Genomic DNA, 19,012 nt, shown 5'->3' on the forward strand with positions numbered 1-19,012 from the left:
AATTCCCCAACAATCAAATTAATTTAATATGATATCTGTGCAATACCCTACTTTAAGTCTAGGTACCTATTAGTAATTACTTAATAGTAGAATAGAGTAATAATAGACAAAAAAGAGGCCACCAAAAAATGTCGAATGACTAGCCGAAAAAAAAAAGTACGGCTAAATATTTTGATAAATAATTTAAGGGGTCCTTACTCCTTATTTATCCGGGAACGGGGCTCCGAGCCAAGCCCACACTCAACATAATACATTTTACATGTCCAGGTTAGTATTAATTTATATATTTTATTATTTATATAATTTTATGTATTTTTTTTTAAATCGATTTAGCTATAATATTCTATTAGTCGTCCAAAATATTTATCGGCTAAAATACGGTTAGGTTAGGTTCGGCCATAATATTTGTCGGTTAAATTATCTTCGGATCAAATACTGTCGTCCAAGATATTATTCGGCTGAAATAATTCCTGGTCAAATATTTCCGGGCAAAATATTTGTTGGCTGAAATACTGTCTGCAAAATTATTTTCGGAATTTTTATAGCTCTCCACTATTGGCAATAGAAAGCTTATCAATTTTTGGGATGGCTCTGGAAAAATATATAAATGATACTCAGCAGACACGTTACAGCTTATCACTTTCTATCGTGTTATTACTGATAATAACAATAAACATGTGCTCCATGATTTGTGTGTTGTATGGCTTGTATCTAATATGTTCTATACTTGATATTTTAATATGTAGTTCGTCTTCCTTTCCTATCTTAATAATATCTAATAAATTAATAGTGGGAAATAATTTTTAAATGAAATTTAAAATTTATACTTAATAGTAGTTAATAATTGACACCTGGACTGTAGTTAATGCAATTTTTGTTTAAATTTATAGATATTTATATATAGTTATATTTTTTCAGTTAAGAAAATGTGTAAATTCGAACGGATTAAGACAGTGTACGTGTCTTCAGCTGTAAACAGCTCACCGAATTGTTTAGATTGGGGTGTTAATGGATTAGTTATTTATGGTTCTTGTAACGCTATTCATTTGTATGATCCTCAAATAATGGTAAGTTAACTTAACAATAACTATAGCTTTTTTTCTCCCGTATCACAACACCAGGTTATTAAGCATAAAAGATTTTATTATTAAGTTATTTACTACCTAGTACATAGGTATGTAAACCTAGAGGCTTAACATAACCTTACGGACCTAAAAGCCAGAATTTAACCCATCTAATATTTTAGTTTTATGATGCAAGCAGGTATCAATATAAATGGCTCTTATGAATTATTTAATTATATAAATGGTCTTAGAAAATGTAAAAATGATATTTTAAGCGTGTATATAATTTATACATATATATATATATATATATTTGTTAACTTAAATTTCATTATTTATTAACTGTTGTTTGTGTAAATGCAATAGGTAACTTATTACATAAGCTTAATCATCAGAAAATAAAAAGTAAAAATAATATTAAATTTTACACTTATATTATTTCAGAATGAAAGTGATGGACTAGTTGTTTCTTCATTTGTTGCACATACAATGCGTGTAAATAGTGTTAAGTGGGTACAAAATGTAGATAGCTCTTGCCAACAAGATTTTGTTTCTTGTTCAACTGATCATACAGCTATATTATGGGAAGATATTTTACCTACAGGATCCTATAAAGCTTATGAAAAACTAATTGGTAATTTTTCTTAGAGTTAATTTACATAATCTGGTAAGTATGTAAGCAAATAAATCATTCCCGTCAAAAGGAAATTTTGTCTTTAGAAAATATTAATGTGGAAGTTTAAGTTTCTGGAAGCCATTATTAACTATAGACCATTTATTTGGCCCTCGTTCCTCAGTGTATATTGTTTGTTTGGCATGAGTCTCTGGTATCATAGATAAGTTTAATATTAGTTAATTATTTCTAGCTTAAACTTAAATTTTGAACAATTTTGAATTAATTAACAAATTTGATGTATTATAGTTAGTAATTAAATGTTATTGTAGAAATTACCTAACAATGATTTAAAAGATAAACTTATTTTCTTTACGGGTATACAATTGTGGATATAAATTGTGTTAGATTTCATAAGTATTGTAGTTGTAGAGCAAGAAAACAGTTTTATAGGGAAGAATTAACATGTTACTTAATGCTATAAAATAAAAAGTTTGACCAATATAATTTAAAATTTAAAAGTCTTGTAGCGGTTTTTGAAATTCTCTCAAATTTATAAATCATAGAAATTATACCTCAATAATAATACTTTTCTACAAATCTACTATTCGTTATGATCATATCTATTTTAGAAGGAAAACCCTCTCATCTTGTTGAAATGTCAGAGTTTAATCTAAAAGATGAGAACTTTTTTCATTTTACTTTCATTAGTACTTGTAAAATACATTGGAAAAATAACAAATATTGTGCATTATTCAATTGTATATTTTACTTTTATAATCATAATTTTAAAAATTGGTCTTTGATATAACCTGCAAAATATTTTCTTTTTTTAAATAAAAAAAAATTAACAAAATCTAACATTCGACAAATTATAGAACACCCCACTTCACTTTGTTTATGCCTGTGAGATTTTTTTCTTGTTAGACATGTTTTGTACTAAAAATTGACCTCACCGACATCCTTGAAGTAATTTTATGCGATTATCTAATTTATAGACATACAAATATATAGTTGAAACTATTATATTAGTCTTAAATCATGATTAAATGTAAACAATTTATATTTAGGACATTCTGATGTTGTTACAATAAATGATGCAATAAGACTTGAAAATCAAACACTTATTATAGTTACTGCTGCTGGTGATTGTACAGTTAAAGTTTGGAATAAACACAAAAATGAAAGTAAGTTTTTTATTTATATTATTTGAATATCTATACAGTACTAATTAAAATGTATTTGTCTGTAATTGAAAAAATGTATAATTAATTTAAGAGTTTTGAGCAAGAAATAGTGGATATTATATACTTATAAAGCATGCTAAAAATTCCAAATTTTGCTTTACAAGATGATTTTTTTAAAGTAAAACATTCATTTTCTCTAAAAGTATTACTTGAATTAAAAAAAATATTTTGCATGATTTTGAGTTATTACAAAAAAAAAAAACAAACAATTTTATGAAATTAAAATTTTTATTATTTTTATCATATTCTTAGTTTTTACTTTTTTCCAGAGTATTAATTTCATATTAAAAAGTAGTGTAAGCTCTTGACAATAGTGACTACCTGCTAATCCAGTGTGAGTAGTACATTTGCGATACATTGATATCAGTGCAGTGGCATACACAAGGGATGGCATGGGGGTCAGATTCCCTTCCATTGGCTTTTTTTTGTTTTTGCTTACATTATGTATACCTTGTTCCAAAAAAGCAGACACCAGATTTACGTAGCAAAAACAGGTTTGCCTATAGCCGCCTGGTGTCTTCTCTTTTGGAACAAGGTAAAGGATGCACTAATATAATATTTTACATATCATAATCTATCGAGCTATTGAATTTCGACAATACTATATGTATAATAGATGTATGTAGGCTTGACGAAATGGGCTATGCTTTCACTGTATGTCTGTGTTTAAAATGTTATTGGATATTATCATTGTTACTTGTTATTAAGTTATGAGAATATGAGGTCATTATCGCTACAGGTTCAGTTCAAAGTTTTGACTTTATGGAGAATTGAATTGGACAATCTTCCATATCGTGTTTTATGATGGGGGTTTTTATCCTTATACATGAAACTACCATAGTTTATGGATCACAACATTTGTGATCAACTGTGAAAATATCAAGCTGATAGCGTGGTTGTACAATTTTTAATAAATTTTTATTTAAATGAGAACTGTCAAAATTCACGATACTGGAATAAAGTACACACCGTTGACCGAAATAATTTACCATTTGTGAACATATTTACTTATTAATTTCTCGCTAAATACTGGTCTTATAGGCTGAAGACTTTCCAATTTTCCCCTCCCATTTAGTTATATCATTTATTTTTTATCCCCCCTTTTCAGAAATCATGTCCGTGTCACCTAGTACCAGTGCTACTTGGAAGGAAGGTGCATCGAGTGCTAGCTATTGTGCAATAGTTATTGTGTCTAAAGTCATAGTTATTCGTGTTTTTTTGTATGTCGAAACAAATAAACAGTTGTCCAGTTAACAATAACATAATTGTACCTTCATTTAAAATAGGGAAGAGTTAACAGAATAATAATTTTTGATAAACTAAAAAAAAATATAACAATCCAAATGATTAGAAAAATTTTTTTTCTCTTATGATTTCTTATTAAATATTTCCAATAATATTAATACTTTAACGAAAAAAAATTGTGTTTACCTTTAAAAAAGAATAATTTAGTATTTACTTCATTTTGTAGTACTTATATGTGGACTTTGGATCGGTATTAGAGGTAATTAAATAACTATTAAAAATTAAAAATTAATTTTCTATTAATAAAATTGACACAGTTGAATTTTTTCCATTCCACTATTTTAAAACTACTAACTAGGCGGAAAATTATCTAAAATTATGTGTGCATCTCAATATATAAAGTTAAAATGTTACTAATACAATATATGTAATACTAATACTTTCAATCTATCTAAAAACTCCATTATCTAGTCAGATTTAAAAATGTTGGCCTTTATTTAAAATGTAGTTTTCCTTAATTTATGTAAAAAATAATAAATTATTATTTAATATACATACTTTGCTTAGTTCACATCATTATTTAAAAATCTAAAATTACTTTTTACAATTTAATTGCGTTTGCTCTAAATATCTGTGAAGATAAATTATTTATTTTCAGATACATCTCTATGTGCTCAAACTATTGACCTTGACAGTTTATTATGTTTGTCTCTAAAAATTACTTTGTTATCCAATACAAATTGTCTTCTATTGGCATGTGGTTTATCAAATAACAAGATACAGTTGTATATGAATGATTTTAGCAATGGTAATTCAGAATTTCTTCTTAGCCATTCATTGATGGGTCATGAAGATTGGGTTCGTTCATTAGATTTTATATCTGAAGGTAAATACTGTGTATCATCAATTTACAAAATTATTTATAATTTTTTTTGGATGTATGACCAATGAAAAAACATTTTCATGATATTACTTATCTTAACTTGATAAAAATATGTACCCTTTAAATAGCTTACATTTATATGTTTTTTAGGTAATTTAGGAAATTTGTTTCTTGCTAGTGGGTCTCAAGATTCTGTAATGCGATTGTGGAAATTTACAATTGAAGAAAGTTATAACAATTGCAAATCAAATAAAGAAATCAATGATACATTAAAATTAGAGAGTAAAACATTAAATGTGACTAAACAAGATGGTTCTGACTGTAATTATATGATTCAATTAGAAACTGTTATATCTGGACACGATGGTTGGATTTATGGAGTACATTGGAAACCTAATTTTTGTTCAGGTATATTAATCAAATTAATCGTAGTTCAGTAGTTGCCTATAAATGTGTCTCCCAACCTTTTAAACACAACTGTTTTTGATGATTCAAAAACATATCATAAGATTAAACAAATACACTTTACAGTTATACCTACTATAGTGTGACAGTACAATTAAAATGTCTCATTTAGCAGATGAAGGGTCATAATCAAAAAAATTGTGTTTGGAAATCCATGTTGTGACATTATAGTAGAGGTTATGACAGTAATATAAATCTATAACAATAAATAGTTAAATTTAAAAAATTGTATTGTATAATTTATTTACAAAACGTTTTACTCAAACCTAAAATAATGGGCAGGACCATTTTCCTCCAAAAACGAGATTCCGTTTTCCTCCACTGTCCATTTTCTGCCAAAAACAAAAAAGGTTGGTTTCCATTTTCCTACACATTATTTTTGACTAAAATTATGTCTATTTTCCTCCAATATTTTAGTCAGTGTTGTAGTGTTGCGTTTCGTATTATAAAAATAGAGTATGGCTAGGATCACATTTTGCGCGTATCTGTTGATTAAATTCTGGTCGCGTTCTAATCGGCTAGGGAAAAACGCTAGTCCAAGTGTCCGACAGCACACGTAGTTTATAACAGTCGATTGTAACTTTGATTAAGCCTAATAAAGATACGTACATATACAACGTTTATTGAAAGTTCTTGAGGAAAACCTTTGTTAATTCGTGATAGTTATAAATATTTCTTAGCATATAAGTCAAAATCTGAATTATCACGTTGGCGATGTTGTTTAACGACTTGTCAAGCAGTTATATACACTAATAAAAATGAAGAAATAGTAGCCGATTAATTACACAAAAATGTACATAATCATTTGCCATCACCAAAAAAAATAAATCGACAAATAGTGAATAATGCATGTAAGCGAAAAGCAATTGACGATTTATTCTCACGACCGAAAAAAGTGATAGTTAAGGAACTAGGACAAAGTTATGTAAGTTTATTGGAGGAAAACGGTATCTCGTTTTTGGAGGAAAATGGCTACGGCCAAAATAATATATAATAATTTTATGAAAACTATTTTTTTTACGTAAAGCCAGTCAAATGCTGAGTACTTACATTATGTTATATTATTCTAGATCATATTTCAGAGAAAAAAATGGAGTTACTTTCAGTTTCTATGGATAAAACATTGGCAGTTTGGGCATATGATGAAAACAGTGGTCTTTGGGTTGATTCAATAAGGTTGGGCGAAGTTGGTGGTAATACATTAGGGTTTTATGGTGGAAAATTTTCTCCTAATGGTGATAGTATATTAGCCCATGGACATAATGGATCATTGCATCTATGGACAAAAGTATGTGATGAAAACAAATAGTAAAAAATAATTAAAAATCTTCTAATTACTTACTAAACTCTAGAATATTAGTGGTAGTTGGACTCCTGGAGTTACAATCGGAGGTCATTTTGGATCTGTTGAGGACATTGATTGGGATCCAGAAGGAAAATATATTGTTTCTGTAAGTTCTGACCAGACTACTAGAATTCATGCTCAATGGCTTAAATCAAACAAACAAAATACCAATTTACATTCTTACGTAAGTTTTTTCTTATTATTAAATTATTTATTTATTTGATATGGTACGGGTAAAACTATTATAATTATATTGGGGGGACGAGGTGGCCGAGCGGTCTAACAGGTCGGCTGTAGCTCAGCCGGACCAGGTTCGATCCTCGACCATCGAGCGCCATTTTTCTCCGGGCAAGTCACGGTGTCTGGAGAACAAGTGCCGTCATATTATTGAAGTATGTTTATTAGTTATATGATAAATACTAAATTCTTATGAAGGGCCAGACTTGTGGCTTAAATAAATAAATATTAGTATTTATTTAATTAGTAAATAACCTGTCATATTTTGGAAATCTCTGAACTTATTATAAATAATAAATTAACTATATTATAACTTATATTTATTCCATATGCATTTCTAAAAATATTTTTAGAGAGCCCAAACTATACTCTGTTCCTCTTGAAAAGGTACATGCACCATGTGCATTCAAATAACACCATCAATAACACGGAGACCAAATTTCTCTCACTCATTACTGATAGTCCAAACTTTTGAAAATCGTAACTAAACGTGCAAAAATGTTGAGGAATGCACCGATAAACAAAGAAATTTGTACCTTCTCTCTTGGAACAGAGTATACCACATTTACTCTACTTCAGCATGAAACATTACAATGAGTCTTGAATCAATGCATTTTGCTCAATTAACTTAATTCTTAAATAATAATATTACAAAAAAATCTCGACAAAATAAATTCCCAATAATTTATTATTTGTTTTAGAATTGGCATGAAATGGCAAGACCTCAAGTTCATGGATATAATATGTCTAGTGTTGCTTTGTTGTCGAGTTTAAGTTTTGTGTCTTCAGCTGAAGAAAAAGTTATTAGAGCATTTCAAGCACCCTACAATTTTTTAGAAAATATGAGTCAACTAGCTAAAATCAATTTTAATTCTGTCGGTAAATATATTATTAATCTTCAAATTATTATTAGTTTTATTAAAATTTTTATTTGTAATGATTCAGTTATTTCAGATTTTAGTAACATGTTTTTTATTTATTTTGTTCAGTAAAATATATTGTGCTATTAATTTTTGTTAAGATATCACAAAATGTCCACTTGGTGCTTCTGTTCCATCACTTGGGTTATCAAATAAAGCAGTGTCTGAAGATGACTGTAAAAATAATACTAATCAACCAAAAAAGAAAGATTATCCTGAACATTATTTTATTCCTTTGTATTTAAATCGTAAGTTTAAAAATATATACCGGTTGATTCTTTTATCATTGAACACTCATTATTTCAAAAATTATTAATGTTTTTGAAAATATTATTTTACATAGTTTCAAGTTGTTAAAAACCAACGTTTTTTTATTAAAAAGTTATATTTTTAAAATGTTTTAAGTTTTTTATTTTTTTGAATGACAGTATAGAGTTTTAATTTCATTTTCCAAAGCAGAATATTTTTCTAAGTATTTTGATTCATAAAAATTGAATTTAGAACGAGTATTTTGAGTTATAAGTATTTAAAATTTAGACAAGCGTAGTATCCGAGCGTGTCTACAAGAGTAGTAGACAAACATTTTGCAGGGTAACCTCGTACCACTCCATTCTGCCAATCTAAACTTTAAATACTTATAACTCATAAACTACTCGTCCTAAATTCAATTTTTATGAATCAAAATACTTAGAAAAATATTCTGTTTTGGAATATGAAATTAAAACTCATGTTATCATTCAAAAAAGTAAAAAACTTAAAAAATGATAAGGATAAAAAATATTTTAAAATAATTTTTTTTAATAAAAACGTTGGTTTTTGAACAACTTGAAACTATGTAAAATAATAATTTCATTAGTAATTTTTGAAATAATAAGTGTTCAATGATAAAAGAATCACCCGGTACATATTTAATATATATACACACACACACACATATATATATATAGTACCTACCACTTTCTATATATTTATACAAATAATTAAATGTAGCTTAAAGTACATGGAGATTAAATAGGATTTGAATTATTAAACATTTATACTTAGCAAGAAACTTTAAGTATTAAAATAAATTTTAAGAGGATTTTCTTTTGATATTCTTCAAATTTTATAGGCATAAAGATAATGAGTAATAACAATAATTTTATTGTTATGCCCATTATATCCAGTATCAGCAAAATTTTTATATAAATTTAAATAATTGTATGTCATATTATTTTGTATTAGAACCTCCGACTGAAGAAGATTTAATTCAAAATACTTTATGGCCAGAAATTCAAAAACTTTATGGTCACGTTTATGAAGTTTACTGTTTAGCATCTTCCTCTAATCATAAATGGATAGCATCAGCAGCTAAAGCTACATCATTAGAACTGGCTTCTATTATAATATGGTAATAAAACAAAATAAACTATGTAATAATAATATGTATATTAGTATTTAAAATGTAATTTGTATAAATTAAATCCAAAAATGCTATAATAACTTAGTTAAATGTTTAATTTTTGATTTGTAGGAGTACCGAAAATTTTCAACAGATACAAAAGTTAATGTCACATAATTTAACTGTGACTCAATTAGCTTTTTCACCAGATAGTAAAAATCTTCTCTCCGTTTCACGTGATCGTACCTGGTCATTATTTGAATATGATATAAAATCAAATTATTTTATTATAACAAGCAAATCAGACAAACACACTGGTATTCATACGCGAATAATATGGTGTTGTGCCTGGACTCATGATTCTGTATACTTTGCTACTGGATCTAGAGATGGAAAATTAGTAATTTGGGGTCAAAATAATCATAGTGTTGATAGCAAAATAACTTACTGTGCCAAAACTAATCCTTTAATAGCATCAGAAAAGAGTTTTACAGCTGTAGCCTTTGCTCCCACATTAATAAGTGAATGTAATAAAACCTATTTATTGGCTGTTGGTGCTGACTGTGGAAATATTAGTTTATATACATGGAATTATGATGAAAAATCTGTCACACCTTGGTTTAAAATTGCTGATTTAATCAATGAGTATCCTTTTTCATAAGCTACATAATTAATATTATACATTTTTATACTGCTTTATTATTAAATTTGTCACTTTCAATTTTTATCTTTTCCTTAAATAATACATTATTATAGATTTGGACATCACTTAACAGTAAAGAAAATTAAGTTTCAACCATTACTGCGTAAGACTGACTCAAGATATAGAGAAGGTGTTCTACAAATGGCATCTTGTGGTGCGGACATGATGGTTAGAATTTATGACATATTTTTAAAAGATTTTCCGTGATTGTATTATTGTATAAATTTAATAAATTGTATAAAATACTTGTGATTTTCTCAAATATTAATATGTTAACTAATTTCAACAAATTCACTCAACTGCGGAAATGCTCTGAGTGTACTTACTAACCGAGTTTCTTGTTCATGCAATCATGCCGTTCATGGATGGGTGATCACACGGGTTTTTAGCAATAAATCCTTGGCAATACCACAGATTATATAATAGTTTTATATAATCTGTGGCAATACGAACCAACTGTCCTTCCTCTGATAACTCTTTAGAACAAGTTTAAAACAACCATTGGAACCTATAACACCAGCCAACGGCATATTATACATATACCATTGACCAGATGTGGCGAACCTATATCAGATTTATTTTACGTCTCGCTAAAATATTTTTATTTCATTGTTCCATCTTACATTCAATAAAAAAAAATAACTAATATTTATAAATAATAACATTTTAAAAGTATAGAATTCATTCCAGACATAATATTTTGTTTTAAATTAGTAAATGTAAAATATTGATTAAAAAACGAACATATTTTATACTTTTATGTAATATTTATAATTATAATAACACAACAATAAATGTACAATCAATACTTTAGTATAACGTATTTAATCCGAAAATTATAAATTATAATATACAAAAAATAGTTTATCTGAACATTCTGAACCATATTTATGACATCCGGAAGTCTCTCGAAAAATTCGAAAAGGAAGATGATGAGATGAGATGTGATAATATACTGATAGGTTTAATTATATGAGTAAAAATAAAAATATTTATCATCATACTGTCATCAACCGACTGGCCCGTATGGGAGACGGGACGGTTTTACATTGTACGCTCGCCGAATGTTGAGTCAGCGTTCTACATTACAAATTGTTCATGACGTTCATGTAATAATAATGTTAATGCTAAATTAGTAAATTATATACATAGACATATAAAACATATTATATTGTTTTATAATATGTCTATGATTATAATATACTAATAATAATAATCGGGGTTCTTAACAATGTTATCGTATATCGTTGTGTAATATAGCTCATTATAATATTGATTTAAATTTTAAATACTTTTGCTATAAAAATTATTTACATTCCCTAAAGTAAACAGGTAAACGTATAAACAATGAAATTCCATAAAGTTTATTTTAATTTTAATTTTGAAAACGTTCTTTCTAATCACTCATCGACTGCTAAAGCGGCCCTCAAACGATCAATATTACTGACACTCACATCCAGAATATATTATTCTGTGTTCACACTATAAAGAATTAGGATTAAAGAAATAAAGACACTAACAAGTAACAATAGTTAATAGTTTGCTTGAACAGAACAATATCGTTGAGTTTAATAATTAAAATAAAATCCTAAACAAAAATAAAACTTTTTTTCGGGAATCCCCATCGTTATCACTAGGTATACTGTATAGTCACAGAATATACACCTATATATTCTGGTAATGCCCAACTCTATATGTATATATAAATTACCTTTAGCCCAATAAGTAATAAAGTCGTAAATTCCAATAAACATGGATACACTGATATTCCACCAAATTGAATAGATTTTTGAGTGCTCAGCGAGTGTCCATTCTGGATCTGGACATTCTGGTTATTCTATGTTGTAACGTCAGTCGACACTTCGACAGTCATTATTTCATTAATTTATTGGTATTCTTGCTTTAGCCAGCCATTGTAGAATCTGTTGTTTACTTTATAGTTTATATACAAAAATATACAATATCAAAATTTCACCCAAACATCAGTTGCCTGTAATGTTGACGGACGACGGTTATATCACGGGAAGCCTAATTTACGAATTTAGTTCTACTGAAAACTGAATCTACTGTCAGGTCTGGTTGTGTTGCACCTCAAGATATTTAATATTCTATTCTATTGGGTTCGTAAATTAAATTTATTTCCTGCTGTTAGGATATTATATATAGAAAATATATTATTTCCCTAGATATACCTAGGGTATTATAAATATTTTTTTCAGTCAAATTTTATTTTATTTTTTTATTTTTTATAAGAAATTTACAATCTGTTCTTAACTAGAACAATAAGCAAATGTGAATAGGGTATTTACATATGATTTTTTTGAGGGAAGAAGCCACCCATTGGTGACACTACCTATTTTGTGTTCTTAAATTTTTAAGTTAAGCTAATTTTAATTTTGAGACGGAAGGTCCCGACACCATCTTCGCACAATCTTTCGATTACCTGGAATGGACAAGGTAGATAGTTTTTTAATAAGAGGATTAGGATGAAGAGGTAGTTTGATGTGAAATCTTTTGTAGTAGCATTTTGCTTCGTCAAGTACTGTTGTTATTCATAGATCATTATGGAGCGTAACATTGGATACAAAGGTAGGGGCATTTGTGATTTTTCTTAGGTCAATGTTTTGAAAAGCTTGAATTTTTTGTATATTTGATTTTTTTGCACTACCCCAGAGCTGGAGCCCGTAGGTCAAGATGGGTTTTAGAAGAGCTTTATATATTATTAATTTGACATTTAGGTTAGTGTGTGTGTTTCTGTGTAGCAATGAGCTTAGTGTGCGTAATCGATTGTTTAATTGTAGCCTTTTTGATTTTATGTGTGGAGACAATTTACAATCTGTACACAGTAATTACAATAAGCAAATAAGATAAAAAAACAATAAAGTAGCATGAATGACGTGATGAGGAAGAAACCCAATGGTAACACCTCCTTTACTAATTTAATAGGTCTCTACACCATTTTTGCTTTAGTCTGCGTGGTGGGTTTTTTGGGAGGGTGAGGGAGGACATGTGTGATATTAAAGTATTGTGATGAGTGCTTAAATTTTGGTGAAAATTTTTATACATTGTTTTGGCTAGTTCAGTGGTAGTTAATATTTTTAGGTCATTGTGTAAGGTTAACACCCTTCTTGCAACATACACCGATGACACAGCTATTCTTTCCTCTAGTTCAAATCCTATCCTAGCTTCAGCTGCACTCCAGGATCACGCTAATAAAATAGACAAATGGGCCAAAAAATGGAAAATCAAAATAAATACTGACAAATCTGTACAAGTCACTTTTACGTTAATACAATCTCCCCGTGAATGCCCTCAATTAATCATGAACAACGCCCCCATCCCTGTCCAAACCGAAATAAAGTACTTAGGCATAACACTCGATAAAACACTAACCTGGGGCCCCCACCTAAAAGAAAAAAGAAAATCAGCGAACAATAGACTTCACCTCCTCTGACCACTCCTCAACTCCAAAACAAACTTATTATGTATAAGACAATCATAAGACCAGTCTGGTCTTATGGAATAGCAATCTGGGGCCCAGCCAAGCCCTCGAATATCAGGCCAATTCAGGCTTTTCAATCAATAGTGCTAAGGATTATATACCTATAATTTTAATTTTAATATGGTTTCAGATTTACCTATTATTTTAATTTGACGTTTTTTTATTACAAGTCATCGAAGACAATATTCAAAAAAATGTTAAATCATGCATCTTTAATTGGGTCTCATCAAAATATAACCAAATAGGACAAATAAGTGTTAAAAATACTTAGGTACCCAGTCTATTTTCCTGATTTAGTTTTTTGATAAAGTTTATAATGGAGTTTCTTTAGTAAATATAATGTTAATCACTTAAAATTATCATGTACCCTTTAATTAAGTTAGATTGAAGTCAAATACAATCTTATCGATATAGTTTATTAACAATTATTTAAATACCTTAAAAGATTTTTAAACAACAAACATTGATTTAAAATTTTATTATTTTGCATATATATTTATTAAATTAATATTGTTGCAATAATATTTGGTTCTTGTATGAGCAATCTTAATTATAGCTGCAGAATCATGAATGATTATTCTATTGAACCAGTAGTTGATTCAGAATTATATGAAGTTGAAGAAATTAGACATTTGTATGACCTCTTTGATGTAAGACAATTTATGACTTGTTTATCAATGATTTATTTTTATGAATAGAAATTTGAAATAATTTCAGGTAATTAGTGTTCATAAAGTACAAAATCCACTGCTTTGGGGTTTATACACATTAAGAAAAAATGAAATGGAAATAAATACTAAAAATATAAATGTAAATGAATGGCTTTTATATCATGTTACTGCCACTAAAAATGTTCAATCAATTGCTGAGAATAATTTAGATTGGCGTTTCACTAGTCGTTGTCGATATGGAAAAGGTGTATGCTTTTCATATTGCCCTTTGTATGCCAACAAATATGCATCATGTAATCAAGGTAAATGATTGATACATTAATCAATTAAATTAAATTTTATAATTTCATTAAAATATATTTATTTATATTAAATCAGGATCAACTACAGTAGACTATGATGAAAATTTAATGCATATACTTATTAATATGGGTTTTCCAAGAGAAGCAATCAAACGAGCATTATTTTATACTTATAACCAAGGACTAGAATGTGCAACCAAATGGCTTATGGACCATATTATGGACAATAATTTTGCTGAACCTTTTGTTCCATCCAGACATGACTTTAATAGTGGTAGGTAAATTTTTTTAAGTGATAAAAAATATTTATATTATTTTGTATAATATTATAATGTATTGTTTAAATATTCGAAACATTCCTGTTTTCATGTTAATTTAAAATATTATTTTTTAGAAATTTCTATCGAGCGAGCATTTATAATTTGCCGAGTTTTGGTTCATAGAATCAAAGATGTTAACGTGAATTATAATTTGAACGTTATACCTAACGTTTTCGATACTGCTAAATCATTAAATGGTATGGTTTATGTAAAATTTAATGATTACGAATTTTATCCACAGTATATAGTGTATTACAGAGAACATAATTTAACTCAATATGCTGATCCATATTCATTTAATTTTAATTTTAATTATAACTATTGTTTTGATCAATAATTGTATAAGATTAATTGTAGATTTTCTTGCATAAAATATCATTATCTGTTTGATGTATTTTGACTTATGTGTATTAATAACAACATTATAATTATTACAGATTACTCCATCAAAAATTATATAACTCATATATAAAATATTTTGTATTATAATCATATGTTTATTTATTTATACTATATAATATAATGTTAGTTTATAAGTGAACATATGATTTCAATTAAATAATAGTAATATATTTTAAAATACTTTGTAAACAATATGTGCTTATTTTTAAAATAATTAAAATTTCTATAGTTTTATAGGTACATAATCTTTGAATAAAGAGAATATATTATGTGAGTGATTCAAGCTAAGGTCATTAGGAACTAATATCTGGTCAAACATAGTTTTCTAATATTAAATATATATCAAGAATAGATTTTACATTTAATCTAGTAAGAACAGAGTATAATGGAAGGAAATATCGAAGTTGGAAGGTGCAATAGAAATAAATAGTTTTATTATAGTATTATTAAACGTCTAAGAAGATAATCAAATAAATGCAAGGGTAAAATTAAGTACATCAAAATGTTTTGTATAGATATAATGAAGAACACATTTCAGAGAAAAATTATACAATATGCTGAACAATCAAGAACAATTTATCAATCCATAATTCATAATATTTTATTTTAAAGATATAAAATAAGATAAAATATATACTCCGAATAACAATAAATTAAATGATAATAGAATTTAGACTAGTAATGAATACCTTTCAAATTTATCATAATAATATGTAAATATATTTTATGAGAAAAGTAAATATAAAATAAATAAAATCAGTCTTTTTTGCCAAATATAATGTTTAAATATAGTTTACAAAATTATTAAAAGAACGATGGTTATTAAAATAATACCAACTAAAATTCCAATCGCCATCCATTGTCTTTTATCTGAAATATAAATTGCATTGTTAATATTGTATTGAATAGAATAGAAATAATTGTAGGATGTAATTTGTTAAAAAAGATATTTCAAAAATAACGACAGTAAAATATTAATAAATTTATTCAATTATCTAGTTGTATATGTTTATTCTGTAAAACACATCTAATATTATAAACTATCAGTTATATTCATAAGACTACCTATGTTTATTTTCCGTTTATCAATTATTTTATTTTATCTTCTAATATTAACTGTAATTATATTTACATAATTATTTACTATAATTTTGTGACAATTCTATGTATTGAAAATTGAACTAGAAATTCCAAATCAAACCAAACCTAATATCTAATAGTTTGGTTCAAAAATCCAACCAGAGAAATAAAAATATTTTTTTTTTTTTGTCACACTTATTTAATTTGAACAATCTAAGAAAAATATTTACAATAAGCACAATGGAGGGATACATATTAGGTCATGGTTGGCTTGATTGAAGAAGCTGTTCAATAATAGCACTTCATAGCGGGATAGTAGTGGTTAGTCGACTAGTAGGTCATGGCACCGGCTACACTTAAGACGTCTGCCAGGGTCTCTAAAGTCCAAATACTATAATATGTATCTTTTATGTTTATATATGTTCATATTTTCTCATCTTAATAGTTTTTTTTCTTCAATAAATTACAACTTATTGAATTAGTCAATAAACATTCAAATGTATGAAGCTTAGAAAATAATAAATAGCTTAAATATAGATGTTGTAATGTATCAAACCATTTTCAAATTGTAACACACAGATATTGAACTTCACTCTGCATTTTAGATGTTTAATATTTTTAAATCTTAAATGTAAATACCAGAGAAAATTTTGTTGAAATTATATAATTTGATGTTATTAAAATATTACCATCAGACAATTGTAGAACTTGTGCCACCTTTTTTGATACCATGTCTAATCTTGATTCTGTTTTGTCTAATTCAGAGCTCAAATTTTCGAGCATTCTAAAAAAATTAAAAATACATTTGTAATGTAGTTAAAATATAGTTAATTTGATAAGTTTTTTTTCTATCACTTTGTTATGAAAGTGTAAATCGATATTAAACAGTACAGTAAATGGTAAAAAATGAAAGGATGTTATGTTTAAATAGATATTAATAATTTATAACTTACACATTTTGATGATCTAATTCAACACTTATATCTTCTGAAACATTTTTCAAAGTTTTTACTGAATTAGATATGAGGTCCAGTTGATTGTGTTGATTATTCATCTTATGAGAATGTGAACTAAGCATATCAGCCACAAATGTTGATGTGCCAGGGCGAGATGTAAATAACACATCATCTGGATCTTCATTATTCCTTTCTAATAAAGGCTAATGTAATGAAAAATTTGTTACAAATAATTTAATTAAAAGTAGTAAAATATATTAAACACTAAATATTAAATTTAATACTAAAATACTAAAAAATTTAATAAATATAATGGTTTATTTTAACTTTGATACACACATTGTTTAATTGTATTATAAAAAGAAATGCCTAAGGCCGGTTATTACAATTTCGTATCTCCTGTATCTGTCAATCGATAGCCGATTATTATTGGAATTTTCACCAGCAAAATTCTGTCAGTTATGTGTCTGTTAACTTTAACGGGACATAGTAAGAATGGACATTACACTTTTATAAATAATTCAGCAAACTACATCTTATACACTACTTTGTAAGGTTATTAACTAAATTACTTAAAAATTTCTGAAGAGATTTATTAAACTCTTGATTAGTAGAAGTAAAATTTGGAGTTAGCAATGTTGTTGAGCTAATTAAATAGAATTAAAGTAATAAATGGTGATAAATAGAATTAGGTATATAAATTCAAAGATAATCATTTATTTAATTTTAAATTCATTATTTCATTAAGTGATGAAGATTTTATTTAGTTATTAATATTCTATAGGTATTAGATAATTATCAATCTTAAATTCTTAATTGTCTAATCAATTTCCTTTAAAAATAAGCTAGTTTAAATGAATTTAATCTTACCTCACTGTCTTGAGTTCCTGAGGTTAACTCCCAGGAATAACCATTTTTTCCTCTGGGCATCATATTATTATCTTTTGGTGTTGGAATCACTTAGTAATTAAAATTTTTAGAACAAATTAATTTCTATAGTTAATTAGTAATCTAATAGATAGAAACATAATTTTTTTATACATAAAGTTATTGTATCTGTAGTAGGTAAAAAATTATAAGTGAATTGTAATTATCTTAGTATTAACTAAATCTTGTACTAGAGATGATAATAAACTATGAACTATTAAAAATAGTGACAATGGTTAATATTTGACATAAGGATTAGAAGTAATTGTTTGGAAAATCATAATTTATAGGTAAATGATTAATAAAAAAAAATTACGAATTATAACAGGTGGTCAATATATCTAGTGAATAGTCATCATTCATCAATGGCAATGGCGTATTCACATTTTCACATTTTACGTCGGCCTGTATGATAAAAATATTATTATCTGTCTATAAAATTTTGTAAAAATAAAGTTATTAGCAACGTCCTAATAAGAGTATCATAATGAATAAAGTTCATGATAGAAATAACTATATAGGTATGATCACGCATTCACACAGATCCAATGCGCAAGATGCTCACGACAAGTGCGCAACAAATATATTAACGTTACCGATTTTCAATGTTGCGCAGTTGACTTTACACACAACACAATGCGTAGTGCACAAAACTTTCCTGAAGTCGTGAAGTCATATTCGAATTTCGAAGTGATCATACCTATTACCTATAGTTCTTAATCTTCTATCATGATATTGAAATCATATCA

The 19,012-nt window shown here is 27.2% G+C and overlaps 3 protein-coding genes across 4 annotated transcripts; 2 read left to right on the top strand and 1 right to left on the bottom strand.

Moving 5' to 3' along the window:
* Positions 1-729: 729 nt before the first annotated feature.
* On the top strand, positions 730-10,365 carry LOC107168133 (elongator complex protein 2). Its single transcript, XM_089230254.1, has 12 exons — positions 730-1,067; positions 1,509-1,698; positions 2,748-2,864; positions 4,828-5,055; positions 5,203-5,460; positions 6,588-6,805; positions 6,870-7,046; positions 7,801-7,978; positions 8,121-8,267; positions 9,244-9,409; positions 9,533-10,045; positions 10,157-10,365. The coding sequence occupies exons 1-12, from the start codon at positions 927-929 to the stop codon at positions 10,308-10,310; spliced, it is 2,487 nt and encodes an 828-aa protein (XP_089086380.1). The 5' UTR covers positions 730-926; the 3' UTR covers positions 10,311-10,365.
* A 1,532-nt stretch (positions 10,366-11,897) lies between these two features.
* On the top strand, positions 11,898-15,367 carry LOC107168122 (ubiquitin specific protease 5). Of its 2 annotated transcripts, none has more exons than XM_015517424.2 (5): positions 11,898-12,223; positions 14,168-14,255; positions 14,323-14,578; positions 14,655-14,852; positions 14,973-15,367. In XM_015517424.2, exons 2-5 carry the CDS (start codon positions 14,172-14,174, stop codon positions 15,233-15,235), a joined length of 801 nt encoding a protein of 266 aa, XP_015372910.1. In that variant the 5' UTR covers positions 11,898-12,223; positions 14,168-14,171; the 3' UTR covers positions 15,236-15,367. The 2 variants fall into 2 exon arrangements, with proteins under 2 accessions (XP_015372910.1, XP_015372909.1); XM_015517423.2 differs by having other exon boundaries at positions 11,899-12,223; positions 14,162-14,255.
* A 508-nt stretch (positions 15,368-15,875) lies between these two features.
* On the bottom strand, positions 15,876-18,956 carry LOC107168129 (syntaxin-10). The gene is made up of 4 exons (XM_015517434.2): positions 18,207-18,956; positions 17,334-17,539; positions 17,070-17,164; positions 15,876-16,170 (listed from the first exon to the last, which is right to left on the bottom strand). The coding sequence occupies exons 1-4, from the start codon at positions 18,267-18,269 to the stop codon at positions 16,094-16,096; spliced, it is 441 nt and encodes a 146-aa protein (XP_015372920.1). The 5' UTR covers positions 18,270-18,956; the 3' UTR covers positions 15,876-16,093.
* Positions 18,957-19,012: the final 56 nt, after the last annotated feature.

The sequence above is a fragment of the Diuraphis noxia genome, unplaced genomic scaffold (genome assembly GCF_037042655.1).
Source record: "Diuraphis noxia isolate RWA-SAM2 unplaced genomic scaffold, SU_Dnox_SAM2 contig0007, whole genome shotgun sequence".
NCBI classification, from domain to species: Eukaryota; Metazoa; Arthropoda; class Insecta; order Hemiptera; family Aphididae; genus Diuraphis; species Diuraphis noxia.